Source organism: Myripristis murdjan, chromosome 19 (assembly GCF_902150065.1).
Source record: "Myripristis murdjan chromosome 19, fMyrMur1.1, whole genome shotgun sequence".
Lineage (NCBI taxonomy): Eukaryota > Metazoa > Chordata > Actinopteri > Holocentriformes > Holocentridae > Myripristis > Myripristis murdjan.
In genome coordinates this window covers 4,955,948-4,983,643 of record NC_043998.1, presented here as the reverse complement: position 1 = coordinate 4,983,643, position 27,696 = coordinate 4,955,948, and the positions used below count along the sequence as shown (strand labels likewise).

At 43.5% G+C, this 27,696-nt stretch overlaps 3 protein-coding genes and 1 pseudogene across 9 annotated transcripts in view; 3 read left to right on the top strand and 1 right to left on the bottom strand.

Annotated features, from left to right (window-relative positions):
• The first annotated feature begins 182 nt into the window (after window positions 1–182).
• On the top strand, window positions 183–2,804 carry LOC115378372 (peroxiredoxin-like 2A). Its single transcript, XM_030078618.1, has 5 exons — window positions 183–542; window positions 821–912; window positions 1,216–1,356; window positions 1,564–1,728; window positions 2,226–2,804. Exons 1-5 carry the CDS (start codon window positions 398–400, stop codon window positions 2,337–2,339), a joined length of 657 nt encoding a protein of 218 aa, XP_029934478.1. The 5' UTR covers window positions 183–397; the 3' UTR covers window positions 2,340–2,804.
• A 247-nt stretch (window positions 2,805–3,051) lies between these two features.
• LOC115378371 (peroxiredoxin-like 2A) lies at window positions 3,052–8,146 on the top strand (annotated as a pseudogene).
• Window positions 8,147–8,324: 178 nt separating this feature from the next.
• On the top strand, window positions 8,325–26,775 carry LOC115378351 (PDZ domain-containing protein 7). 2 transcript variants are annotated; one of them, XR_003930113.1, is made up of 19 exons: window positions 8,369–9,541; window positions 9,721–9,946; window positions 10,257–10,394; window positions 10,599–10,773; window positions 11,128–11,304; window positions 11,466–11,613; window positions 12,602–12,662; window positions 12,913–13,090; window positions 13,623–13,843; window positions 14,195–14,359; window positions 14,629–14,744; window positions 14,943–15,034; window positions 16,264–16,355; window positions 16,590–16,661; window positions 16,967–17,575; window positions 17,910–18,010; window positions 18,198–18,769; window positions 24,873–24,874; window positions 26,763–26,775. XR_003930113.1 is itself a non-coding variant. In XM_030078579.1 (18 exons), the coding sequence occupies exons 3-18, from the start codon at window positions 9,784–9,786 to the stop codon at window positions 18,339–18,341; spliced, it is 2,652 nt and encodes an 883-aa protein (XP_029934439.1). In that variant the 5' UTR covers window positions 8,325–8,572; window positions 9,450–9,541; window positions 9,721–9,783; the 3' UTR covers window positions 18,342–19,618. The 2 variants fall into 2 exon arrangements, 1 of the variants encoding a protein (XP_029934439.1); XM_030078579.1 differs by lacking the exons at window positions 24,873–24,874; window positions 26,763–26,775 and having other exon boundaries at window positions 8,325–8,572; window positions 9,450–9,541; window positions 18,198–19,618.
• LOC115378358 (leucine zipper putative tumor suppressor 2 homolog) overlaps window positions 19,790–27,696 on the bottom strand; it is a 32,940-nt gene continuing 25,033 nt past the window's right edge. For all 6 annotated transcript variants that reach the window (XM_030078591.1, XM_030078590.1, XM_030078594.1 and 3 more), the window contains 5 exons: window positions 26,266–26,817; window positions 25,401–25,991; window positions 24,728–24,850; window positions 24,021–24,167; window positions 19,790–22,538 (listed from right to left, as the gene is read on the bottom strand). In XM_030078591.1, the coding sequence (XP_029934451.1) occupies window positions 21,831–22,538; window positions 24,021–24,167; window positions 24,728–24,850; window positions 25,401–25,991; window positions 26,266–26,790 (2,094 nt within the window). In that variant the 5' untranslated portion in view covers window positions 26,791–26,817 and the 3' untranslated portion in view covers window positions 19,790–21,830. The remainder of the gene's footprint in view (window positions 22,539–24,020; window positions 24,168–24,727; window positions 24,851–25,400; window positions 25,992–26,265; window positions 26,818–27,696) is intronic.

Sequence of the window (27,696 nt, the reverse complement as noted above, 5' to 3'; positions counted from 1 at the left end):
CTCATCCCCTTGATTTTGCAGTGTCACCCACATCAGTGTTGTAATGTCTAGTACTTAAGGCTGAGTCAGAGCTCCCTGAGAGCGGGCCGGCGGGCCGGAGGAGGCCAAAGGGTGAAGCCTGGCGGCCCATGTGACCTGACTCTTGTTTATTTGTTGATGGCGTCACTGATTGGCCACAGCCGCGTCTAATCAAGGCGCATGAAAACGCTCCTTGATCCACATCGACTGAGGAATGACTCAGTTTACGAAACTCTGGGTGGATTATAAATTTATCCGGAATGCCACATTAGTCCCCAGTGATCGGCCGAGCACGCAGTCCTGAGGATGCAGTGAGCTGCGCTGCGGGAAAAGGGGGAACATTTCGGTCTAAATTAGTCGCTCCGCTCGGCGACCGACGATGGCAGCCGTTGCGGGCGCCGTGTCCGCAGTGGGCACTTTCCTTACGGGAATCCTCAATTTTTTCACGGACAAGTTTCTGACCCCACCGCTGAAAGCCACCCTGAAACACCTAGAGGACACTGACCTTAAAACTTTGAGAGGAGGTAAGACAGTATATCCACAGAAAGTCCTATCTTTCCAGTCCTCACCCTGCAGTCATTGCAAAGTTTGCACTAAACACTGATATTTTGTTCCCTAGAGTGTTCTGCTTATAGCTACAAGCTTATTATATAGCCACATACACTCTTTTTTCTGTTAATATCATTTGCTGTTAATACCAGACTTTTTTCCTTGCACAAACTTTTTCTCTCTCTCCAAGGACTGATAACTTCTGCATTCAGTCTGTTGCCAAATTGCCCTCTCACCTAATTTCTTCACACAGAAAGAAGGACTTTGAAGGCCAGATCTCTGTGGGAAAAGTCTGGAGCAGTCGTCATGGCTGTAAGGCGACCTGGATGATTTTTGTGCAGAGAGGTGGGTTAATGTGTCATCATAGTCATGTTTAACCTCTGTATGTACCAGAGTCATTGGCTGTTGGCTGTCTATAGGCCACTTAGTTTCTCCCTGCAAAAAAAAAAAAAAAAAACAGTGAATAATACCTTCATGAACAATGACAGCTTTTATTTGGACTTACAGTGTGTCTGGTGTTCAGTGACATTAGTGACGTTATCCTACTCAAATGGTGTTTGGTGGAGGTAGTATTCTCAGAAAAATCAACCCACATCATTGCATCTTTATTTTGTTGTGTTTAATTTTCATGATGGTGACTGGCTGCAGGAGGCCGCAGAGCTGTCCTCTCTGAAGCCCCAGCTGGACGAGCTCGGGGTCCCTCTATTTGCTGTGGTGAAGGAGGACATCGGCACAGAGGTCCAGAACTTCAGACCCTACTTCAAGGGGGAGATCTTTGTGGATGAAAAGGTGCGGTACATTTCCTTTTAATGAACTGGTATATTGTTTGTTCTACTTTTTTAATATGATCATCCCACCGGTCATGGTAATTGGGGACTGAGACAGTTAACAGCATCAGTAGTTTGTGAAAACACCAAAGTCATTCAGGACCTATTGGGAATCGATTTTTAAAGGGCTTCCACACGCTGAAACCCTCTTCTGTTTGTGTGCTTGCAGAGACGTTTTTATGGGCCACGTGAGCGGAAGATGGGTCTCATTGCGTTCCTCCGTCTCGGGGTGTGGGCGAATGGCCTGAGGGCCTTCAAGAATGGCTTCATGGGAAATGTTTTCGGTGAGGGCTTTGTCCTCGGCGGGGTGTTTGTTATTGGACCAGGAGAGCAGGTAAAACTTCATCATCGTCATCATTATATAATAAACTACATAATGACATGTTTTACCAGAGATGTATTTTCTAAATACAGAGGAGAAATAAAGCTGCCAGACTTTGGCTTTCTTTTGTATTTATTTTTTAGAAGGAAAAACTTATTAATGTCACTCACATTTCTGATTAGTTCCCGGTCACATTGAGGCCATCAGTGATAACCCTTTATTATTAAACAGCACCATACCTAGTGCACCCACTCTTGTTATACTATTAGTGTTTGTTGGCTGGCACCTCACCTACATGGGTGGACTTTCCTTTTTCTAATTTTAGTCTCCCAAAAAATCGGCAGTAAAAATAGCTGTTGTGAGTTAATGCTGATATCAGCCCAACCGTACTTTATAGATTATAGTTTATTCTTTTTTTTACCTCTTTAACATCAGGTTTTCCTCTTAGACCTTTCCTGCACAAAAGTCAAAACCACTTCTCTTTACCCTCACCATTTGTTCTCTTTCAGGGAATCCTGCTGGAGCACAGGGAGATTGAGTTTGGGGATAAGGTCAACATCCTGGATGTCCTGCGAGCTGCTAGGAGGATACCACAGGAACTGATGCTTCTAGAGAAGAAATAATGCCTCATGATATTGCTGCTAAATATAATAAAAATGCCATTTCCTGTTTAAAGCTCGACAATCACACCTCTTCAAAATTAGAGACAAGAATTTGCAGGTCTGTCTAGTGGATACTCCCATCTACCGGATACTTAACTGCAAATTAATTATTGGGGGGGAGGGGGACTTAACTTGGATTTGTTCTCAGGGGATTTGTGATTTTGAAAATGCTTACTCATAGCTAAAGTGTACAGATGCCTTGAGTTTGGTGTAGTGGTCTCACTGGAGTTTTGGGAAGCCTAGCTGGTATGAATATGTTTTTAAGGGGAATCCTGAGTGTTTAATGATGGTCTGTTTCGAAACTCCACAGATGGAGCAGGCCTGATGTCTCACACTTGGTTCCTCTTATTGCTCTCTTGCAGCTATGTTATCTCAGGAGCCAAGAGACCACAACCTCTAAACAATAAAAAAATGTCATGTCCTTCATGTCTGGGTTTTGTTTTTCTTGATGACTCCTTCAAGTGTTTGACTTGCTGAGGGGAAAAAAGCCAGTTCAATTCCCCTGGGAGTGGGAAGGGCTGTTTGCGTCAGGGTCTTCCACAAACTTATTTGGTCAATCTTCCTGTAAAGGTTTGTCATAATTACTGTGAAGGAACTGGGCTTGGCCAAAGTCTTCCCCATAAAATCGTCATCACTTTTGGCACCCTCCCACTCTACATGGCACTGCACCAGGAATGCGCAGCAGTCAGGAGATGACAAAGTAAAGGAAGCTCAGGAGGAATATTCTGGACAAGACTGACTGGATAATCGTCTGAGGATTTGAAAGACTTATGACAAGTTCGTATGTTTTTTTTTTTTTCTTTTTTAAATACTTTTTGTAAAACAAACTAATTCAGAAGTGCCACCTTGGTATCAGGTTTTTAAATTAATGGTCAGTACTTGCATGAGATATCTACTGCTCAAAAATTACTGTATAGCTTGTCTACACTCTTGCTTGGGCCAACTGAGAAAAATTTTTTTTTTTTTTTTTTTTATATTGCAGGTGAGGTACAGCAATTACAACAAAGTTAGTTACCCATACTAGGGGTGAAGTCCTCTGTATGTCCTGCTTGGTACTTGGTAACCTCCCTCAGAACGAGTGTATTTCATTTTTTTTTTTTTTTTTTTTTTTTTAGTCTTTATTTTTAAGTTTTTAATAGATTTTACAGTCTGTGCAATTATCCAAGCTGTAGCTGGTTTAAATCCACATGAAAAATGCATTAGTTTGCAGTTCTTCCAGTGTAAAAAACAAAAAAGCTGCCAGGCTGTTAAGTGGCAGTACCTTATCAAGCGGTCCAGTGGTGACCTCATAACCAACTGACAGAGACTGGACACGTTTTTATCAAAGGAGCTGACTCACTGTGTTCTGTGTTTTAGCTGCATGTCTGTGGGAAAAGCCCTTCAAAGGTCTTCAACAGAGAAATCATGCCTTGCAAGAGTCCTAAAGAATCTTTAAAGTTTTGTTTTTCTTGTTCGTTGGCTTAAACAAGAAAACACAATTTACAGAGATGTGCAGGGAGAGGAAATTTTGTTGCAATTCAGTGTGAGGCCAGCAGAGATGTGTGGATAAAACACAAATAATGATTCAGTTTGAACCAAAATTCACCCAATAATTTAAGACAGCTTTTGCTTCACCTTTTTATGTATTAACCAAGAAAGGGAGCGCTTACTTGATTACTTGCAACCACCTTCTATGCAACTAATGGATATCAATGTTCCTTCTTGTTTTAGTGCTTTCCTCCATCCTGGAGGGGGAGCTATTGAGTGCGTGGTATCTGGGTGTGGCTGTGGTGGCTACACTGGTGGTTGCCTTCGCCCTGGCCAACACTGACTTATTCCTGACCAAGTCAGTCCAGGCATCTGTGGAACAGCTGGACAACACAGACCTCAACACAACAACAGGAGGTGATGGAAAGATTATAATTTTTCCAGAGAAAATTGTAGCTGGCTAATATTTAAGGGCTTTATTTTATTATCAAACACAGCACTTTGCATATCTAGAGAACCTAGGGAAGACTTAGATGTAGGGATTCTTGTTCTCTAATTCAAATTTACCTCCAGCTATATAACACTTCACCAAAAAGGGAAACAACCTGCTGCTGACAACCATGCACTACTTACTGAAATCACATTCAGTTCATATTGGCCATGTGATTCTCCAGATGGGAAGACGGTGAAAGGCAGAGCTCTGTGGGAGAGGAACGGAGCCGTGGTCTTGGCTGTTAGGCGTCCCGGATGAGCCTTGTGCAGAGAGGTACTCTTTCTGTCTGTGTGTGTGTGTCTATCTGTATGTGTGTATGAGAAAGAGAGGGAAAGAGAGAGGGAGAGTATATATACAGTACAGGCCAAAAGTTTGGACACACATTCTCATTCAATGCGTTTTCTTTATTTTCATGACTATTTACATTGTAGATTCTAACTGAAGGAATCAAAACTATGAATGAACACATGTGGAGTTATGTACTTAACAAAAAAAGGTGAAATAACTGAAAACATGTTTTATATTCTAGTTTCTTCAAAATAGCCACCCTTTGCTCTGATTACTGCTTTGCACACTCTTGGCATTCTCTCGATGAGCTTCAAGAGGTAGTCACCTGAAATGGTTTTCACTTCACAGGTGTGCCTTATCAGGGTTAATTAGTGGAATTTCTTGCTTTATCAATGGGGTTGGGACCATCAGTTGTGTTGTGCAGAAGTCAGGTTACTACACAGCCGACAGCCCTATTGGACAACTGTTAAAATTCATATTATGGCAAGAACCAATCAGCTAACTAAAGAAAAACGAGTGGCCATCATTACTTTAAGAAATGAAGGTCAGTCAGTCCGGAAAATTGCAAAAACTTTAAATGTGTCCCCAAGTGGAGTCGCAAAAACCATCAAGTGCTACAACGAAACTGGCACACATGAGGACTGACCCAGGAAAGGAAGACCAAGAGTCACCTCTGCTTCTGAGGACAAGTTCATCCGAGTCACCAGCCTCAGAAATCGCAAGTTAACAGCAGCTCAGATCAGAGACCCGATAAATGCCACACAGAGTTCTAGCAGCAGACCCATCTCTAGAACAACTGTTAAGAGGAGACTGCGCCAATCAGGCCTTCATGGTCAAATAGCTGCTAGGAAACCACTGCTAAGGAGAGGCAACAAGCAGAAGAGATTTGTTTGGGCCAAGAAACACAAGGAATGGACATTAGACCAGTGGAAATCTGTGCTTTGGTCTGATGAGTCCAAATTTGAGATCTTTGGTTCCAACCTCCGTGTTTCTGTGAGACGCAGAAAAGGTGAACGGATGGATTCCACATGCCTGGTTCCCACTGTGAAGCATGGAGGAGGAGGTGTGATGGTTTGGGGGTGTTTTGCTGGTGACACTGTTGGGGATTTATTCAAAATTGAAGGCACACTGAACCAGCATGGCTACCACAGCATCCTGCAGCGACATGCCATCCCATCCGGTTTGTGTTTAGTTGGACCATCATTTATTTTTCAACAGGACAATGACCCCAAACACACCTCCAGGCTGTGTAAGGGCTATTTGACCAAGAAGGAGAGTGATGGAGTGCTGCGGCAGATGACCTGGCCTCCACAGTCACCGGACCTGAACCCAATCCAGATGGTTTGGGGTGAGCTGGACCGCAGAGTGAAGGCAAAGGGGCCAACAAGTGCTAAACACCTCTGGGAACTCCTTCAAGACTGTTGGAAACCATTTCAGGTGACTACCTCTTGAAGCTCATGGAGAGAATGCCAAGAGTGTGCAAAGCAGTAATCAGAGCAAAGGGTGGCTATTTTGAAGAAACTAGAATATAAAACATGTTTTCAATTATTTCACCTTTTTTTGTTAAGTACATAACTCCACATGTGTTCATTCATAGTTTTGATTCCTTCAGTGAGAATCTACAATGTAAATAGTCATGAAAATAAAGAAAACGCATTGAATGAGACGGTGTGTCCAAACTTTTGGCCTGTACTGTACATGCATGATTTTGTTGTATCGGTTAGTCTTTGATGAGAATCTAAAACAGAGAAACAGGACACATCTGTCACTTGAATATCCGTGCGATTCATGAGATTTCTGGTTCCAACTGTCGCCCTCAGTCCACCTGCACAACACTGTGACCTTATCCTCATGTGCCCTGCCTGCCATTGTTCTCCTCTCAACACTAGACAGCCTGCACTGGAACAAACTGATGCTATCTGCAGTCGTGCCAGTCACATTTGGATGAAAGCACTGGTCTTGTAGATGCACATTTTGCGTGCACGTGTCTGTGTTTTTGTGTGGAGGAAAAGGAGGGCTCTATCATCATGTCTTGTCTGATGCACAGTACTTGTTCTGTCAATGTAATGTGTATAGTGCACTGTGCATTAATGGCTTTTGGTTTATGCATATACCTAGAATCAGCAGTGTAGACTGTGACAGACCCGTATGAGAAATTAGAACAATTAACAAAAACAAACAAGACTAATGCTGAGAAGATTGAAAGCCTATAGTGTGTTTTATATTATTTACCGCCAGGTCTGACTTCATGGGAAATCTGCTTTATGGCACAAAAAAAGGAAATGCTGAAATTCTTCCTAAAGCTTTTCAGAGTTTCTGGCAAAGGCAGATGGCAAAATGAGAGACAGGCCAATTGAAAAATAACTTCCGACATCTTCAGTTCAGGCAAAGAGGCAAGAAGAAAGAGGGTTCATGGGAAATGTCATTTGAGAAACACTCTGGTGTGAGGATACCAATCATCTCAACCATGGTCTCATGTGTTTATACCAAGGCATCACCACTAATGTCAGCAAATGAGCCATTGTCTGCATCCATCCCCTTTCCCTCCAGGAGGCCGCAGAGCTGTCCTCTCTGAAGCCCCAGCTGGACGAGCTCGGGGTCCCTCTGTACGCCGTGGTGAAGGAGGACATCGGCACAGAGGTCCAGAACTTCAGACCCTACTTCAAGGGGGAGATCTTTGTGGATCGCAGGGTAATTTCAAACATGGTCTCACTCACACTCATTGCCTCCAAATGCCAGTAGGAGAAAAGTCTTTAGTTTCAATTAACTTCTTTCTTTCTTTCTTTCTTTCTTTCTTTCTTTCTTTCTTTCTTTCTTTCTGTCTTTCCTGGTGTTTTCTAATTTGCAGCAACATTTCTATGGCCCTAAGCAGAGGAGAATGGGTCTGGGTCTCGGCCTCGCTCGTCTCAGCGTGCTGCAAAACCTGGTCCACGCTCACAGAAAAGGCTACCAGGGTAACAAAAATGGAGAGGGTTTTATTCTTGGTGGCTTGTATGTGATTGGAGCAGGGAAACAGGTAAACCATAAATCTAGCTTATCCCTTGTGTTTGCTCACTTTCTATATATTTTCACATGGTTTGTAGTTGTCTCATGATCAGAAAAAAAGTTGTCTTCACTATCTTTCATGTTATACTTGCTTACTTTCTTTCTCAGGGTATTCTGCTGGAGCACAGGGAGAAGGAGTTTGGAAACAAAGCTGACCTCTCGTCCATCCTGGAGGCAGCAAAGAAAATTAACAAAAGCAAATAGAATAATCAGAATATCTTCCAGGCAGAAGTGAAATCTGGGATAGGGAGTATTAAATGGGCATTTCATTCGTACAGCTGCTTTTAATCTGAACAAGTGAGATTTTATTTTTTTTAGGGAAAAATGACTAAATGTCTCCTGTAAACTAAAGTTGCATGTAAACATTCAGCTGTATCATCAGTGTCTAGATAAAAGTGTGCTTTGTTTGTTGCTGTGTTGTGTTGGTGTGTTATTGATGGTCTGTGTCTAAACCACTGAGGAGGCAGACCTGATGCTTAACACCAAACCACAGTGATAATAAAGAGAAGAATACAGTGATGTACTGCTGTCAATAAATATTGAATATTAAATATTTCAGTATTGTTTGAGTTTAGTTTTATTATTTCCTTTCATGATACAGTCACCTCAATGCAAGTCGTTGGTGTAATTTGCATTTAAGCTTTCTGTAAACATTCTTTTACTCTTGAAAAAGTAGTAAAGTATGGATTCTTGGCAATATTTTACCGTCAAGTGTCTGGTGTGGGAATGGCTCGTTTTTCACCGAATTCACACGCAAGCCCTGGATGATTGGCACAATTAACACCCACTCAAAGCGGCCATTTCCATCAATCCAGCCAATCGTTGCGGCGTGTAGGCGGATCTTTGCTGGTGACAGAAATGTCCCAGTTGAGTTGGATCAGTTTGCACAACATGGATCCAGGTAGGCTAACCACCCAACTTCATTTTATTATTTTACAGAACACGGCCTGTCTGTAAAGAATAAGTCTTTCTAACCTGAGGCCATGTGTTAGTCTGTCACTCTGGCGTCCTCTTCCGTGTCTGTTGGCAGCATTAAACAAGAGCCGTTTAAAGAGCAGCCTAAAATGACCTACAGTTTTCTCGAGCTGAAAGTTCAAATGCGTGTGGTCTGTAAAGTATGTTGTTTGTTTATCATTGGCACGTATATATTTTATTCACACTAACATTACACAACAAAGGTGATACTTGTTGCTGTACGCGGTTTAAACGTGTTCCTCGTGAACCTGCGCACGCAAAGTCATGAGAAAAAGGCTGACCAGGTGACATAATGAGGTGGGAACAATATGGATTTTGGCCTTGATGAGAATGACTGAAATGAGAATCCGTCAACGACGTTTGCTCCGTTTTGCAAGCCGTCGGCGTCGCTGTCCAGGGTCCTGAACAGCCGTAAGACGCACGGGGGGAACCCCGAGGTGACGACACGAGGACACATTGTTATCACGGGTTAAGTTTAGTGACAGGTATCCATGGCATCGCAGCCATGTGACATCCCGGCTGCAAGTGGGTCAGGTTGGGGAAGGTCTGTGCTAAGAAAAACCAATTAAATCCTGTTTCTCAGCCTGCCTGCTGTGCCAAACACGCCTGGTAATCTCTCTCTACTAATGTGCTTTAATGTGAATTGCTTTGGCAACAGTCTGGGACAGTGAACCTGCACCCTGAAAAACGACATTATAGACATTATTAAGTGTTAAAGTCGCTGTATGTTGCACTTGATATGTCTTAGTCATACCCACTGGGACAGAACCTGATATGTTTATTTTCATATGACACCTAAACAGGTGAGTGAGATGCAACATGGGCAGGAATGGACCAAAGTGTGACTCCACAGAGGCAGAGAGTCAGCCATCATGGCCCAGAGCAATCTGCATCGGTGAGTCAGATTATTAGATTATTACATTATTAGATTATGAGATTATTGGTGAGTTAGATTATCCCACCATTTTCACCCAAGAGTACAATGTTTCCTTATTGCAATATGAGTGCTTATTAATTGCAGTTGCAATTATCCAAATTGAAACATATCATGGATTCAGTCTCATGCTTCTCTAGGTTCCTCCATCTGGCGTTGAGCCCCTGGTGGAGTGTGTGTGAAAGGGGACCCAGCTTGCGGCCATGGCTCACTCGTCAGACCCGTCCCGCAGGGAGACGACCCCCGGGACCCAGGGGTCACACACGGCTACACGCCACATCTTACGGAAGAAGGAGCAGCGCCGGCGTGGAATCCGATCCTCCTCACCCATGGGCAGGGTCATCCTCATCAACTCTCCCGTGGATGGTAAGGAGCCGTTTTGATGGTTTGTACAGTGAATAGTCTGCTGTAGCCATAGGCCACTTTAACAGTCAAGATGAGCTCGATGCCATGATATCAAATAGACTGTCAAATATAGTAGAAAGTCCAATTCAACTGTTCCTTCAATGTGGAACAACCAGATGCAACTTTAAGTGGTATCCCTTTAGTAATTATGGCAGAGGAGTTTTCTACATGATGATTGTCTTTTACTGGCTTTACTGACATGCAACAAGCTATATGGCATTATTACGTATATTTAAACAGAACATCATTACACTCCCTTTGGTCATTGCAGGTGGAGATGACAGTGAGGACATCCATACGATCACGGTGGATAAGAGCGTGGATGGAAGGCTGGGCTTCAGCGTGCGTGGAGGCTCCGAACATGGCCTTAGTATTTTTGTCAGTAAGGTGGAGGATAACAGCACAGCAGGTAAGTGCTTTGCAAGGCATTTGTCACAATATCTTTTTTAACAGCATTGCCATATAAAACACCACTACACGAAAGTTATGAGATTACACATACTGTACATGGCCTACTGATGATGAGTTGTGCTGCATTTGTGTCTGGACATGTGGGTATTTATATGTTTTTGTGTATGTGCATGTGTGTGTGTGTGTGTGTGTGTGCTGACAGAGCAAGCAGGCCTGCGTGTGGGTGATAAACTGGTGGAGGTGAATGGCGTCAGCCTGGAGAGCATCACCATGAGCAGTGCTGTTAAAGTCCTGACAGGGAACAACAGGCTGAGGATGGTGGTAAGACGTGTTGGCAAAGTCCCCGGCATTCGCTACTCCAAGGAGAAAACTACCTGGTGAGAAAAAAACAAAAAAAACACTGATTATTTAAATTTGCTGAACTGCATCTCAAACAGATTTGAATTCATCCGATGAGCTGCACATTTCTTCTAGAGATTAGCCAATTTCAGATATACTGCAAATTATTATTGGCCCCTAAATATGGGTTATTATCCTGGATTACAACTAATCAGTATAATCAATATTAATTGATCCCTATTAGAAACAAAAACACACACACATAATTCTATATATTCACAATAATAGGAGTAAAATGGGGATAGAGAGGCTGCAGAATTTGGATTATCCACTACATCCCTGTTTACAGTTTTAACATCCTAATCACCAGTTTGTGCTGTGCGTTTAACCAGGGTGGATCTGATACACAGACGTATGGTGGTGGAGGAGAGCGGGCAGACGCCGTCGGATGCCAGCTCAGGCAGCGCCCTCCAAAGGATCGTCCACCTCTACACCACCTCAGATGACTACTGTTTGGGTTTTAATATCCGCGGGGGCAAAGAGTTTGGTCTGGGCATCTATGTCTCCAAGTAGGTACCCCTGCATGCACACCTGTCTGTGGGAAAGTCCTGTAAATTATGTTTTCTTTGACTTGCTCAACCTGAGAAAAACTGAACCCCGAAACTATTTCTTGCCTATCCTCCATGTTTATTGTGCTCTTCATCTTCTCTCTGTGGTTTGATTGTGTCAGGCTGGATCCTGGTGGCCTGGCTGAACAGAATGGAATCAAGATGGGAGACCAGATCCTTGCTGCCAACGGAGTGAGCTTTGAAGACATCAGCCACAGCAACGCCGTGGAGGTGCTGAAGAGCCACACACACGTTATGCTGACCATCAAGGTGAGGGGGGATAAGGCTTTGAGCTTCCATTTCCTGTGCAGCATTCTACATCTGCTAATGATGAATTTAAGAGATAATATTGAAGATTAGAGAAAGATGGGAAATGGAGGGAAAGGGAAAAGAGAGAGAGGGAAATATCTTGCTTCTGTAATTCAACAAAACAAAGTGAAAGGAATATTTTTTTCATTTCTTTGTGACTTTGCCAACAGAGCGTTTACCTAGCACGTTAGTTTGCCACAGGATGAGTTGTCTGAGTTGAGTGTGGGGATGCTTGGTGTTGGATTCTGTGTTAATGAGAGGCTGAAGAGGGTGTATCACATTCCATAATGACCCTTTGTATTTGCTAAGCTCTGCTATAAGAAAGCATGTTTGTGTTTTCATAAGTGCTTCAGTTAAGTGATCTTACTTGCATTATCCTACTTAACCATTTTCTAGCCCTTTTTATCCTGCTCTTACTTACTCTCTCACACCAAATGCAAACATGTACAACTACACATCTGTAATGTTGCTGCACACTCAGGAGAGCATTGGTAGTGTGGCAGGGCAGACAGCTGGCATGCAGTCGTAATATTCCTCGCTCACTTTACTTGTCGGAGCTTGGGTTTCGCGCTGTGAAAAATAGCCAGGCCGTGTGCATTATTCACCAGGCAGCTGGGATCAGGTGCTGATCAAAGCATAGGGCCGTGTTTTGTGCAAGTTTTGTTCTTGGATCCTTCATCTTGCCATGCCTCCCCTGCAGAAAGGGAAACACTGTAATTTAGACTTGTAATAAAACTCGAAAGCATCACAGCTACCAAAGGTGAGATATCACACAAAGTGTCCAGCAGAGAATTTCATTCTTCACTGAGGAGGATGAGGAAGAGGTGTATGGTTTGGGATCTAATCTGTGTGGTTCTAGGGTTACTCTTTTATCAAATATAGCGATCCCATAAAAGTTTCAAGGTCTCTACTGTATCTCATTTGCATATCTGTGGCAATATCTTTGCAGGAAGCAGGGCGATACCCTGCCTATAAGGAGATGGTGGCAGAATACAGGTGGCTCAATAAGTGTATGTATCTGCTTTTTGTCTCAGGTCTCAACACCATTGGTTCATTATCAAGAAATCTGCATGCCTGCAGTTATTTTAGATTACAATGTGTTTGTTTCTGTGTGTGTATGTATGTATGTTTCCTTGGGTGATGGTTTAAATGCATGCATGCATATATGGGTCTACTGTAGGTATTAACTTTCATGTAGTACATAAATTATTTGTATATATGATTCTTTCTTGTAATAATATAATATGTGTCCTTCCTCAGTGGCCAATGGCACTCAGAAATCTTCCTCCCAGGGTTCAGACTCAAACTCCTCAGCCTCATCATTGTCATCTGGGACTCCGGTCAGCTCTCTGAGCGGCCTGTCCCAGGTCATGTTCCCCCCCAGCCTGCCATTCGGCTCCGATATGGTGGATGTCTGCATCTCCACTGAAGACCTGAGGTCAGGGTCACCTCACTTCATTTCAATTGTATTTTCCCACATTTAGCCAATTATTCCTGCAGCAGATGTAACAAACTTGCACAAAACAGTATTTTACCTGCTTAATTTTTTGTATTTAAATACAGTTTTTTCAAACACATGCTCGGTAGGTGTCTGCATCTCCACTGAGCACCAGAGTTCAAGGTTCAGAACAGATTCTGGTCTTTTACACAGTGCATGTTGTGTCCGACTAACTGAGAGCTGACACTGACCTTACATTATGTTTTGTACTAATCTAATCCACGCTTTGAAATAATTTTGAATTTAATGCATCTGTGAAGGCCTTGGAGTGGCAGAGAAGTAAAATACATTCCATCTCAAATAGTCCAAAAACTGTTTTCAACAAGTCAGGTTTATTTATTTCTTCTGTAACACCCACATTATGCACCCCTCCTCATGAGGATAATGGAACACTGACAAAAATCTCCTTAGAAAATGGAAGAAGCCTTTTTCATGGGAAAAAAAAATACATAGTATTTTTGTTTTCACACAGGTCTGAGTCAGAGCATATTGAGACTGCCATCCAGACCGACCTCCCCTCACAGAGGATGAGCGCCAGTCGCAGTCTGGGACCCACCACTCTGCTCAAAGACTCTGTGATTCGTGGAGAGGACGACAAGGGGAAGAAGGAGTCCCCCAAGACAGCCATGCTGCTGGCTCTCAGCAGACCCAGCCGGCCCATCAGCCGGTCACAGAGCCAAGTCACTGTGGCAGGTGAGGCAAGGCAACAGTGGACAAACATGAGGAGGATAAAATGGTTTTAACCTTGCAGGAGGACTGATCTTTAGAAGCTTTTATTCATTACTTGATCTGAAAAGCAACAAATCTGGCGTGTGTTAACCCGATTTCATTCAGAAAAAAAGACTGTGGGGAGAAGGCTTCCAGAAATGTACAAGCATAATCTAACTGGTCTTACCTGTTAGTTAGCTAAGAGTTGTTGCCTTATTAAAATGATATTTTCTGTTTATTTGGCTCATAATTTTGAGGATTTGGGGGGAAATCTCAAGGACAACCACAATTTAGATGTTCACCACTTGTTAAATGTCTGCAAATCACCTGACATAGAGATCAAGCAGAAGAAAGAGAAGAAGCAGCAGAAAGGGAAAGACCCAGAGGAGAAGAGCACGCTGCAGCGCTCCAAGACCTTTGTCAACTTGCTGTTCAAGGGTGGACGCAAGAGAGACACCTCCAGGGGGCGCTCCAAGTCTCCATCGGCATCAGACACCAGAGGTGTTGGTTACTTTTTTGCATCTTCAAATGAGTTCTTCACTGAAGGGTGGCAAAAATTTTGTAGATGAGTCGATGAAATTTTGTAGATGAGTTCATATTGAAACTAGCATTCATTTTATGGCTTGACTATGGCTAAAAGTTATGTTGCATGAATACCATAATGATTTAATTTATTTTCCCCATATTGAAAATGAGCACATACAGGTAATTATGTCCAGCAGACATTCATCAGCTGACCAGGCACTAACTCCCCCCTCTCATGTTGCCAGAGGGAAGGCGCTCCAGTGTGATGCCTCATCCGGAGATGCTCGGTGTGGTGGAGGACATGGCACGCCGGCTGCTGACTGAGGAAGAGGTGGCCGCTGTGATGAAGGCCTGCCGGAGGGTAAGCAGCTTGACACAGACCTGAAGACACACTAAGTTTGGACTTTGTAGTTCTGATTCTTTCTGCTGCTGGTAATCGTATGGAAGGAATTGGAGACTTAATAGCAATATCCTAGACAGTCTGTGGACGTTTTAATAATATTTTATCAGTTATTATCCAGTGTTCACAAAGTCACAGCCACTATCTGTGCTCCTTTAGTATGTAACAGAGCGTTCAGTGGAGAACTTGGTGCACAATGTGCTGGCTGTGCTGGACAGGCCTGAGAAGCTTCTGCTACTGAGGGAAGTCAGGTGAGGAGGAGACTTTGCATTGCAAAGAACCACAAAAGACAAATATCAAATGTCATGTATGTCATATATCAAAAATCACATTTTCAGAAAAGTGTGACTTCTTCCCCCATTTTTCCTCCTGTCTTTATGTAGTTTACATCAATTTGATACTACTTACTATTATACATACAAGGGCTGGGACAACAAATTGATGATGCAATATATTGCAATGCTTCTTCTTGTGATACATTATCGATAACCTTGTGCCAAGTATCAATATTTGAATGTTCAACTGCTTTTGTACAGATGCATGTTTCAATTACTATGAGGCATTTTCCCCCCTGCTTTTAGGTATTTTAACTGGAATTGTTCATGTACATGATACAGTCGCTATGCATATTAAAACACCATCAAAAACTTGATTGATTCCCGCTCATTGGAAAGTTTTTTTTTTTTTTTTTTTTTACCTTTTCCAGGATATCATGATGTATCATAGCTGATTATCTTACAATATATTGCATATCCCAAAATTGCTTGTATTGTGATTCCATTGTTATCATGGGTAAAATATTGTGATAGTATTGTATTGTCAGTTGCCCAGTGATTTCCACCCCTAATATATACTATAAATTTACATAATTAGGATTTACCATATTTAGGTGCAGGTATTATGCCACAGTGTAATTATGAATCCTACCAGAGTACTGGGCAAGATATGCCCACTTGGTTAAGGTCAGGGCTTATACCAAGACTGTTTGAGCAAACAGGCAACAGGCCAACAAATGTAATGACCAATCACAGTGAAGAGTAAGCATCTTTGTACACTTTGAAGGTGCCACTAGAGGAAAGGTCATGAGGTCACCAAAGTTAATAGGGATCATCCTCTAGGAAGCATGAATGTGCTTTCCAAATTTCATGGAAATTGGCCCAACATATTTTTAGATGTCAAATGAGTGGCATTCAGACCGGAGGAGGAGGAATCAGGAGGAATCTTCCTTTGGGGAGTATGAATGCACGCACATGTGCATATGTGAATAAAGCTTGAACTGTGAACAAAGCAGTTGGTAGTGGGGAAACAGTGGCATTAAAATTACTGGCCAGCAGGGGATTAAGGATTTTTCCAGGATAATCACCTCAGATCCAAATGTTCCATATTAAGACATTTGGGATTACATAAGAAAAGTGCTGGAAGCTAACAGGGTAATGAAAATGACTCAGTGTTTTTTTTTTCCTGTTGTCTTGTTCCTCAGGATGCTGATTCCTCCCTCTGACCTGGGTGTGTTCAACAAAATGGTAACCCCTTTTGAAGTGGAGGCTTACGACATCCTCAAGTATCGTTCACGTGCGTATGATAAAATCTGGCATTCCAAGCCTCGTGAAAATCATTTTCAACGTGTTTTTGTACCACACAGCCTAAATGGTGACTTTGTTGCAGCAGCTTTCACACACAATTCAGATCACACGTTCAAGGATGACAAAAAGCTCTTTAGTACTTTATTTATGTAAAAGACAGTTTTCTCTTTTTTACCTGAAGTTCTTATACCAATATTCTTTTCTTTTCATCCTTGTATTTTAGTCTGTACTCCTCCTCTTCGCTCTCCCACATCTGGACGAGTACCCAAACGACACCTTATCACTCCCATCCCAGGTAAGTTTGGCAGCTTTCACCTCCAGTACAAAACTATTTTATTCTGCTGTAGTTTGAAATCCTGCATCCTGCTGTTACATGTTGTAGGTTGAAATATTTGCGGGCCAAACTTTTTAACTCCAGGAGGCTGAAGGTTTCTTACTAAAAGGGGTTGATGTGTTTACAATCATTGTTTTTCTCAAATATTTTACCTGGAATTTATGGTGAATAAGGGTGAAACCTGTGATAATTTGTTATTAGGGAGACCGCAAGAGTCTATTTTTTATGTATAGTGCATGCTACTGTGACACTGATGCCCTATTCAGATTACAGGGGAGGCTTTGAGCTGCACAATGCTGAGGAGGTGGAGAAGGAGAGCCACCTACTGGAGGAGCTGGAGAAGCTCCGTCTGTCTGGGCCACGCATGACCAAAGAGCGTCCCCACACCTCCAGAGCTTTCACCCCGCTGTTGGACATCCCGGTGGACGGATATAACACAGAACTCAGAGAACTCAGACCCCCCTCTGCCAGCCCCTTGCTCCCCAATTGGCTACTGGCCCACAACACTGAGTCGAGGCCTCCTCTTAGAATGAACATTGGAACCATCCGCTCCGTCCATTTTGACGAGGTTTCACTGCACTCAGCATCGGACAAGGGAGATACGACCTCAGAGAGGGGAAGGTCTCTGTTTAAAAATGGGCATTCTAAAGGAGAAAGGGAGAAAAGTGGAGAGAGTGTGTTCACGCTGCCTAGTGTGCCTCGCAGGAGTCGACCCTTGTTGTCGCAGGTGTTTGGTTCGAGTCCGGACCAGCAAGTCGGGACTGAGCAGATGAACGGCCATCAGGCTTCCTCTGTGAATGGACTCAATGGCGCCGACCCTGTTCAGGAGTATGAGCTCAAAACTGTCAGCATCTCCAAGACCAAACAGTCACTGGGTAAATGAGTTTGTGTCTGGTTTCTGAGCAGTTAAGAGTCACGTTACAAACAGTAGACATTCATTAGCAATTACTGTTTTTACCTGCTATTTCATGTCAAAATGGCTGCTGTGAAAAAGGCCTATATTGGCTATTTGCAGGTGCAGGTGGGTATGTAAATTGCACTTTTATTTTGTATTTTGCATCAAGTCAGTATTGAACAGCTTAATGTCTTAGTGCTTCATTCAAGTAGGCAAGTAAAATTTCTCTCTGTTTCAGTATGGTCAGTATATGTAAATAGATCTGACTGCTACTCCCACTCAAATAAACTAATCCTGTTGTTTTGATGCTCCAGGCATCAGTATTTCTGGTGGAATGGAGTCCAAAGTTCAGCCAGTGGTGAAGATAGAGAAGATTTTCCCCGGAGGAGCTGCATCCACCTCTGACATCCTCAAGGTAAAATGACAAACTGACCTGATACACACACACATACATTATGGTGAGAAAGAGCTAGATGGTAAATGTGTGCCTATTGGGGATGCACGTCCATGTCTGTGTGTATGTGTTAGCATGCATTTGTTGTGACTTTGTGTCTGCATTTCAAACTGACTTAAAAGGCTTCCCTCTCATGCTGCATCCCCAGGCTGGATTTGAGTTGGTGTCTGTGGACGGCATGTCCCTGCAAGGAGTCACCCATCAGCATGCTGTTGACATCATCCGAAAAGCCTTCAGCAACAAGGCCAAAGACCCCATGGTGTTCATTGTCAAGGTCCCAAAAACTCCTTGAGAGGAGACGGAACCTACTTAGCAACAAACGGAGACCAAGAAGCCCAGTTTGAATTGAGATGAAAGGGCAATCCAAACACAACAGAGTGGAGCGGCAGGACACAGCCAAAGACTTTTGGTCTGGGGTCGGTTATGTAATTTTGCCATTAGTGTTCAAGTTGGAGACAGAGATTGGAAAGGAGACAAAGAAGCTGGTCACCAGTGAATGCTCAGGAGAAACGTCTGTGCTGAAGAACACAGTGGAGGGTACTGATGAACACCAAGGTGTTTTGGCATCAGCCACTGATCTGGCTGAAAAACAAAGACAGCTCATGACAGCAGGAGCTCTCCCTTCTCTTGGAAAGCCCATTACTCTTCCTCATGATGGCTGTATATTCCACAGAGAGGCAAAATGTGGAGTTAAAATGTAGGATCAAACAAATGAAAAGTGTCACAATATTGGAGGGATTTATCATCCAGTAAAGATACTCAAAGGACATGCAAATGCAGTAAAACTGATGTGTCCATGAGAGATTAAGGGCAGCTCTGTCCAAAAAATCCTGACAGATGCCTTCCCTTAAGTTGTCACACTGTATGACCACCCAGGAGCAGAGGCCTCACAAGGACATTTTCTCTCCATATTTTATGTAGAATCACCATCCAGCACTCACAATAATTGAAACAAAATACATTATGCTGGCATTTCATGGATCTGCAGTTCATCCTACTGCTCTTAATTTTTTTTAAAATGTGAAGTCTGACAAACTGTGAACCGAGTGCCTTCAAAATCCCTGTAGACGAGAGAACTGAGCATGTAAAATAGTCTGACGCCATGTGGCAAGCTTAAAATGTTTTGACCTGAAGAGGGCAGACTTTAGTCATGTAAGGACACTCCTATAACCTACGCCACTTGTGTTGAGTACTGTAGAATAAATCATACAAGTTGCCATGGGAGAGAATGACCAGCCAATCCAGATAAAACTGTTGTACCATGGCCTGGGGAATACTTAATTCTGATTGGCTGGAGGATGTCTTCTTATTTTCACTTAGACTCTCTGACAAAATATAGTGCAACTTATTATTTCTGCAACATTTTAAAATGGTCCAGAGCCAAAACGAGATGGAAAAAAACATTGACATGTATACAATTTAGATCAATAATTCATTTAAGAGAGAAAAAAAAAAAACACCAGTACACGAGTCATTGATCAAGAAACTGCTTGTAAGTATTTGTTATATAGAGGAAAACTTTATATGGAGGCAGAACATTGGTTATAAAAATCTCAAGTTACCACACAATTGTGACTGTATCTGTTTGTTTGTTTTTTTTTATTAAAAACATAGTAAGTTGGTTCAAGAAATTTACAGCATGAAAATATACATTTAATGTCTTCATACAAATACTGTGGATTATAAAATTTCACTGGGGAACAGGGACAAGCATTCACACATTACATTAATATACAGGCATTGTACTGTAGGAGCAAAATAGAATGTGTGACATTGCTTTGGTCTATTCACAGTGGCTATGCATTTTTTTTTTTTTTTTTTTTTTTTTGAGATAGATAACGTCTCTGGAAGAAATCTGTTACACTTCACCATGTATAATTTTTCAGTATATCGGGGCTATCTACAGTGAATAATTAACGTTATTTAATCACCAGCAACAGAGGAACGTAAAGTGTCTTCTTTTGGGAAATAGGTGAGCCTTTATACTGTACAAGGAAGTAAATACACTTAAAAACGGCTCCTATACTATAAAGGTTTGTGGAAACAATGGTAATGTCACGGTATAAGTAATTTGACTTTACAAAAATACCCAAACACCCATCATTCAGTGCATGATCTCACTCCCTCCTGCAGGGTTAGAGAATGAAAATCTATAACGTGGAATACAGATTTTAGTAACGGAAAACCAATACAGAGCAATCCATGCTGTCGTGAGAGTAGAAGGAAAGTATTCTCCTTATAATTATCAGAGACAATAGCCACTACTTGTATGGCTGTGCTTTGATGTAGTGATAATTTTAATTTTATTGTATGTACAGTTGTTTTTATATTTTTAGCTGGACAACAAAAGATACTGAATGCAACCACTTTGATCACAAGGTATAAGACTTCTGGTTATATCAGCCTATTTCGATGACTGAGTTTACACTAAAGGCTACAATCCAATCTTCTGATCATATAGTTTGACTAGGCTGTTCACGCACACCATTTTATACATGGCATGAATCATGTGTGTGTGCAGAAATGCATGCTAAAAGGACTACATCGCTCTGGATGTCAGCTGGCGACACATTCAGGAAAAAACGCCCACCTTGGTGCTCATATTAATAATGTTGACTTGTTTTCAGTTTTGTTGTCGGTGCCTTAAAAGTGCTCATAAAATGAAATGAAAGGACTGTCACTTCAACAGGAAAGGATGTGTGTCCAGGATGACAGCAGAGAAAATTTTAATGAGGTACTGCTGACTAAACTTTGGCCTTTCTTTCTAGAACCAAATGTCAGATTCAGATTTAGATTCGTGGACTTTGGATGCATACAAATCTCATTCCAAAAAACATCTGTTTGTACAGTGATGAAAAAAAAACAACACATCTGCACTATAAATGGTTGAGACTTTGGGCTTTTCTCTTTTGTTGCCAGTGTAACTCCTTCGTTCTTTGCCATTGGATCTATAAGTCTTGATAATGATCTGCCTCACAACGTCTCAGTTTTGTCAGGCTACTACTGTCAAGGCTACAGGACCACCTGTGTTGAAAGGGGAAGTACAACTCCTCAGGAAATATGTTTACTTGCTGGTAACAGTAATTTACACAACAGCTTGAGTAATTCTGATAAACAGCACAAACAATTCTCTCCACATCACCAAACCAGCCCTCATTACCACTCTGCTCTGACTCAGTCGCTCTTACCACGGCGTATGTGTGATGTTCCACATCTACTGTAAATTGACAACACTTCAGGCTCGGTTTGAATCAGCTGTTATAATGACGGCTGATTGTTGAGACAGAGTGGGCGTACAGTGCTAAACCCAGCGGGGAAGGTGAAGCCATTACCAACACTGCAGGACACCGAGGAGCTGGCTGAAGTTGCCGATAAATGACAATTCTCCCACTGATGCCTAAGATTGGGAAAAGGGCCAGGAAGCTAATCCCTAGTTAGTGCTTGAGGGAGCAAACGCTACCAGACACGTTAATGGAGGGCTAGAGAGCTGAGATGACCTGCTAATGTCTAATAGAGGTCACTGGCTTCCACATGGAGCTCCTTGGGGACGAGACCAATGAGCCAGGACCGAAGCATGGCTGAATTTACACTGCACATCTGCTTATTTTGCTCCACATTTGTGATTCCAATCTGATCATTTGCCATCTTGACAAAAAAAAAAAAACAGACTCTGCTTTTCCATTTAGACAGCAGTTAAGAGATCAGATCTGTGCCACACAGATGAAAAAAATCTGATTTTAGCTGACAGTAGTGCAAATCCAGAGATGGAGAGACAGAGGGGTCAAATTTCAGTGGCGGCGATCTCATCAAAGTTGATCTCGTTGCCGCTGCCCTCGTCCTCCTCCCTGCTCTCCAGTTCCTGACTGAGCTCCCGCAGGAGCCGCTCCAGCTCGCGGTTCCTGCGGTACATCTGCACATAGTTCTGCTGCAGCTGCTTCTGGTAGCGGATGACCTTGTCCTTCTCCTCGTGCCACACCCTGCGCTCTGTCTCAAAGCTGCCTGTCTGCTCCTCGGCCCGCTGCCGCTCGAAGGCCAGCTCCGTCCTCATCCTGTCCATCTGCGTCCTCATGTTCTGCACGGCCTCGCTGCCGCCCTGCCGCTGGGCCTTGGCCTCGTCGCTCTCGTAGGAAAGCAGGTGCTCCTCCGCTTCCTGGAACACCTGACACTGTCGGTTTCCTGCGCTCTGATTGGTCAAAGTCTCTCTGAGATGGGCCAGCTCTTCCTCGAGACGTCCCACTTTCTCCCGGAGGAGCTCCGCTTCGCTCTTGCGCCGCTGAAGTTCGTTCTCGCACACCTCCAGCTCGAGGGTGCGTGTGCGGCTCATGGCGTGGGCCTCCTGCAGCAGGGCCTGGGTGTTGGTCAGCTCGCCGCGAGACTCTCTGAGCTGGCCTCGCAGGGAAATGATCTCTCCCACACGCTGGGACAGTTCCCCCTGCACCTCCTTCAGCTGCTGCTTCAGCAAGGAGATTTCCCCTGACTTCTGACACACCTGTGTGGGAGGAGGAGCAGCCACATTCAGGAATCAGTTATTTCAAAACATTTATTATTTATAAAAGATAGAGACAGAGATTTGTGTCTTTTAAAAGCTGCAGCTGAAAATTCTGTTTGATGGTATTTGAGCTCTCATAGTTCAGCACTGCCACAGAGGACATTTGCATGCTGTTTTGTTAGTAATGTTTTTGCTCATCAGCAGGAGTCTGTAACAACAGCCTGATGATTTGAAGAGCTGTGAAGGGACACAACCTACACATCCAGCCCCGTGTGAAAGGACAACAGTCGTATCAAAACTTTCTGACTCACAAGTTATCTCTTTGGATTTGCAGAAGTAATTCTCTCTCTGACAATTAAATATTGTTCCAAATAGTGAGGGAGATCCATTTCATTATTGATCTGTGTCTGGACATTCCAAAGACACAGAGGCAGGCAGCCAGCCCATTGCTTTGCTCTACGTGACTGATGACACTGCCAGCTTGTGCCAGACTCTTGCCTGCACGCACCACGCCTGAGGCAACATCTTATCCTGACGTCTATGAGTCTGGCTGCGCCTCTGCCATGGAATAAACAAACCACACTTCAATTGCCCGTGAGACTATGGTGAGGGCTACCGGTCAGAGAGAGGCCTCCAACCCAACAATACCACCCCGGACCCACAATGCAACACAATCCACAATCGCAGAAAGGCTAAAAGCTGTGTCCCATACTCCATACTGGTTCTAACCGTTTGTTTGTAGTGTGTTCATACGTGTCAAAGTGTGAAAATGTAATGGCAACATACACACTCAGCTGCCTCACTGTTTTGAGTGTGCAATTACTACTCAAGCTACTCAAGAGACAGCAGTAAAGGAGAAGTTCAGTAAGTGAAAACTAAAAATAAACCAAAACTATCTGTTGAGATACAGATTTGAAGTTAAAAGGTATCACAAGGTCACATGATGCAGACATGTTATCTCATTCCCTGTTGGTGAAAAACGGTGTAATATGTTGAAATTCTGTCACTCTAACTGCCGAATCAGTTTACTATGGAGATGACTATAGAGTAGGTGCTGTTTAGTTTTAGTATGTAGCATGCTTTTGGGACACAGCTTTTTATATTAAGGACCCACTTCCCTCAAAGTCAGCTTGACAAATGTTACTCAACATTATATTCTGCCTTCCATTAAGGCCATGGTACAAAGCGAGCTACTCCTGGGGCAATTTAAATGAGTGATAATACTTTAGGGAGTGACAGCAAATGGCAAATGGGTCAAAATCAATATGAATGGCACTTTGGAGAGAGATGCAAACCAGAATACATAAATGTTTGGTAAGCTGCCCATAATTACATCACAGTGATGTCCCTTATATATCATGGTCATTTGCATTATCTGTCAGTTAAAAAGTCATGATGAATGGCCCTGAATGACTTAATGCCTGTGTCAGTTTAAAAACTCCTGCTTCACAGAGCTCTGCACTAGTATGTTGCTGTGCTCACCTCCCACTTGGTCTCCTCCAGCCGAGGCCCGAGCTGGATCTTCTCGTGTTCATAGGAGGTGCAGCGCTCTTCCAGGTGCTCCCTCTCCTGCAGGAGCTGAGCAAAGTCCTCCTGCAGCTTCTTCTTCTCCTGCTGGAGCTGATAAACCTGCAGCCGTAACAAAGATGCTGAGTGGCGGTGACAGGTATGTTCACTTATCTCAAGAGTTTCAATAGAGATCAGATCTCAAGTAGCTGGATCACTCATAATAGCATTGTGTGCATGTCTTAATAAATGAGGCCCCAATAACATTTGAGTAAAAATAACAGAATTACCAGAAAGGGCATCTAAATTAATATAATATTCACAGTATAAAACAACATTAAAATAGGTGAAACAAAATAGGTGAGTATAACCAAAAAGAAATGCTGCATATAGTGGAACACACTGACAGGTTGATCATGTTGCACACCGATACAGGTAATGATGCAAAAGTGAAATTCACTAAGTATAAATGGCTACTGCTTGAATCATTGATCATTGTTCAATCATTGTTTATTATTCAATATATGACAGAGAGGCTCTGGCTTTGGAAGGTTTTGTTTCATTCTGTTTTGAAGCACTGATGCTTTGTTTGCAAGACAGACCGCTCTGGTAAGCTTTTTAGATGTCAAGAAGGACCAGTGACATAGTAAATCCTGACCAAAGTCTTTGTCAGGGGCCCAGACCTGCAACTGCAGCACCTGCTGGGCACGCTGGGCCTTCTGTGAGGCTGCCTGCATCCTGGTGGCACAGCTCTGCCTCAGCTCCTCCAGTTCCAGCTCACAGCGCTTCTGCTTCTCCTCATAAACCTGCAGAGAGGGGATGCAACAGGCGTGCAAAGAGGTTAAAACTCTAGTCCAGTATCCAAGATACATCACCAAAACAACAGGCCCAGCACTGAAAACATTTGGACTTTCGAGTCTGGAAACATATCTTCAAAAAAATTGTCCAACAGACCTTGAGGAGCATATTAAAGGACCAGTTCGGCTAAAATATAAAAAGGTATTTTTCCACTTATCCCAAGTGCGATGTAAGCATCCAGATCATTTCCAGTCATGATCTCCTGTTTCCTTGCACTCCAATACAACAGGGCAGGATGGGTTTTCCTTTGTAAATTTGAGCTCCACAAAATACCCACCTATCCCATCCCTGTTGCTTTGGGGTGCCAGGAGGCACAGTGGGATCCTCACAAAGTAACACTGAAACTATCTGGATGGGGCCAAGTGTGGAAAGTATCTTTCTTTGTATTTTTGGTGAACTGATCCTTTAACAATATGAAATGCATGGAAAAAGTACAAAACTTTGTAGCGCACAAACTTGCAAGTATTGTCAAACACCAGGGAGTCAGTCTGTACCAACCTGACAAATGGCAGCTTCATTCTCATCGAGGTTGTCTCTGAGTTGCTGCAGCTCCAACTCCCTCTCCCTCAGCTTCTCCTCCAAGTCCCTCACCACACCCTCATAGCCCTCCACAGGGGCCGGGGAGCGCCCATTGGACCCACTGTCTGACAAGGGCTGGCCTCGCCCACCTAGTGACCCAGAGCCCGTACTCTTACTGGAGGACGAACGCCCGCTGTCTGAGTTGGAGTGTCCGTGCCCATTGACCGGTGGAGCGCTCTTCATGGGCTCCAGGTGGCCGCCGGCAGCCTCTCCCGATGCCAGGCTGTAGCCGGCACCACTGTAAAGCGGCAGGCTGGACAGAGAGTTTCGGCCAGAGTCAGACATGGAGCAGGACTGGGTGCTGCCGCCGTTACGGCCCCCACTGTAGGAGCTGCGTTTCTCGGAACAAGAGGGCGATGCCTCTCTATGGGTGGGGCTGAGCAGGTTCAGGTTGTTCTGGCTTTCTGATAGGCTGGCACCATGGCGAGGGGACAGGTACTGCATGGAGTTACGGCTCTTGGGAATGACAGGTTTGAAGGCAGTGGGCCGCAGCACTGTTTTCTCCATGTTCTGAAGGGAGGATGCCAGATGAAGTCATGGATATTCAAAAAGTAGGCGTGACAGAGGATTTGATTCATGTTCAATCAAAGCCAGAGAGTGACAGAGAGGTGATGTCACTTCAGAATGACAGAATGCTCTACTAGTTCACACTGGCCTGCTGATTGTGCCCCACAGCTAAAAATGCTAATTCACATGAAACAGTAATGTCTTCTTTAAGTCATTTCATCACCACTTAAACTTTAAACACACTGTTAATTACACCAGACTTGCTTTAAAGACTCACCTTCTCAAGTTTCCCTGACACTGGGACCAGTTTGGGAGGGGGTCCCCCCATGTTCCCATTCAACCCCAGTGCTTCTTTAGTCTCGTCTGCATCACTTCCTGGGCTGGTGGGTGTTACATGGTTGTCATTCCAGTCACCTACATAGTCCTCATTGAGATAAGTGTAGTTTCCATTCCCACTCTCCTTCTCCATCCCCCTGCTGGAGGCTGTGGTGGCGTGCCTCTTGGACGATGGAGTATGGCTCTGCAGCAGGGGGTCCTGGGGGGAATTAGAGCCCAGGCAGGTGGCGCCGGGTGTGGGCCGTCGGCTCCTGCTTCCCAGCTCAACACCAGAGCGGTGGTCCTGGTAGGCGCCGGGGCGGGTGGCGATGAGACTGCTGACGGAGCCCATGGCATCTAGAGAGGAGGATGGCGCGGCGGTGGAGGTGGGAGAGGCAGGACCAGAGGGGTGTCGCACACGAGCTCCTCCACTGTGGCCTGGGTTGTGGTGCTCAGCAGAGATGGGAAGAGCCTGAACCAGGGCCATGGTGGCAGCTCAGTGGGGCTGCTGGCTCTGAGAGGAAAGGGAAAAAAGTTCTCAGAAACACAAAGTTTATAGAGTCTTATTTACATTCATTATTGTTCTCATTTTCATCATGTTTAGAAAATTAAAATATCGCTAGTAATGGCATTTGAAGTGTGTTTAAATTGTTCATATTTCTATTTTTTATATATTCCTTGTTTATAGTGTATATATTGCTTGCTGCTATTTATCATCTGTTTATACTGTAAATTTGCACATTGCCCACATCTATGCACATTGTATACATCTATGCACACGTTTTTTTTTGCACACTGGGTACTTAGATCTCTAGTGTCATCTTTTATTCTTTATTTTTTATTTATTTAATCTTGTAATCTGTGGATACTGTTGAAAACTATGAATTTCCTTCGGGATGAATAAAGTATCTATCTATCTATCTATCTATCTATCTATCTATCTATCTATCTTATGCTGTCTTTACTGATAAGGTCAACTTTATTCTCAATACAAGAATGTTTCAAATGACTAACAAGGCACTGCACACAAGAAGGATTATAATCTCCACCAGAGGGTGCTTTCCAGGAATTTCCTAAGCCTAAAACCATACAGAGACTTGACGACAGCGACAAAACAGAGATGACATGACATACAGTAGAAGAATACAGATATATCCACCAAGACCATCCTGGCTCACACACAGTGCACAAGGACCGGCCATTCACTGAGACCAGTCAAGCAGCACAAACTGGGCTGGAGGCTTTCTGCTTGCAAGGCATGAGGCAGCAGAAGCAAGGGGTTTCTTTTCATCTGAGAGATGTAAAATGGCTCCTGACATGCTGGCTTTTTTTTTACTGACAGCAACAAAGGCTACTGTCTCCACACATCTTATCAGCCTCGGGACTAACCATT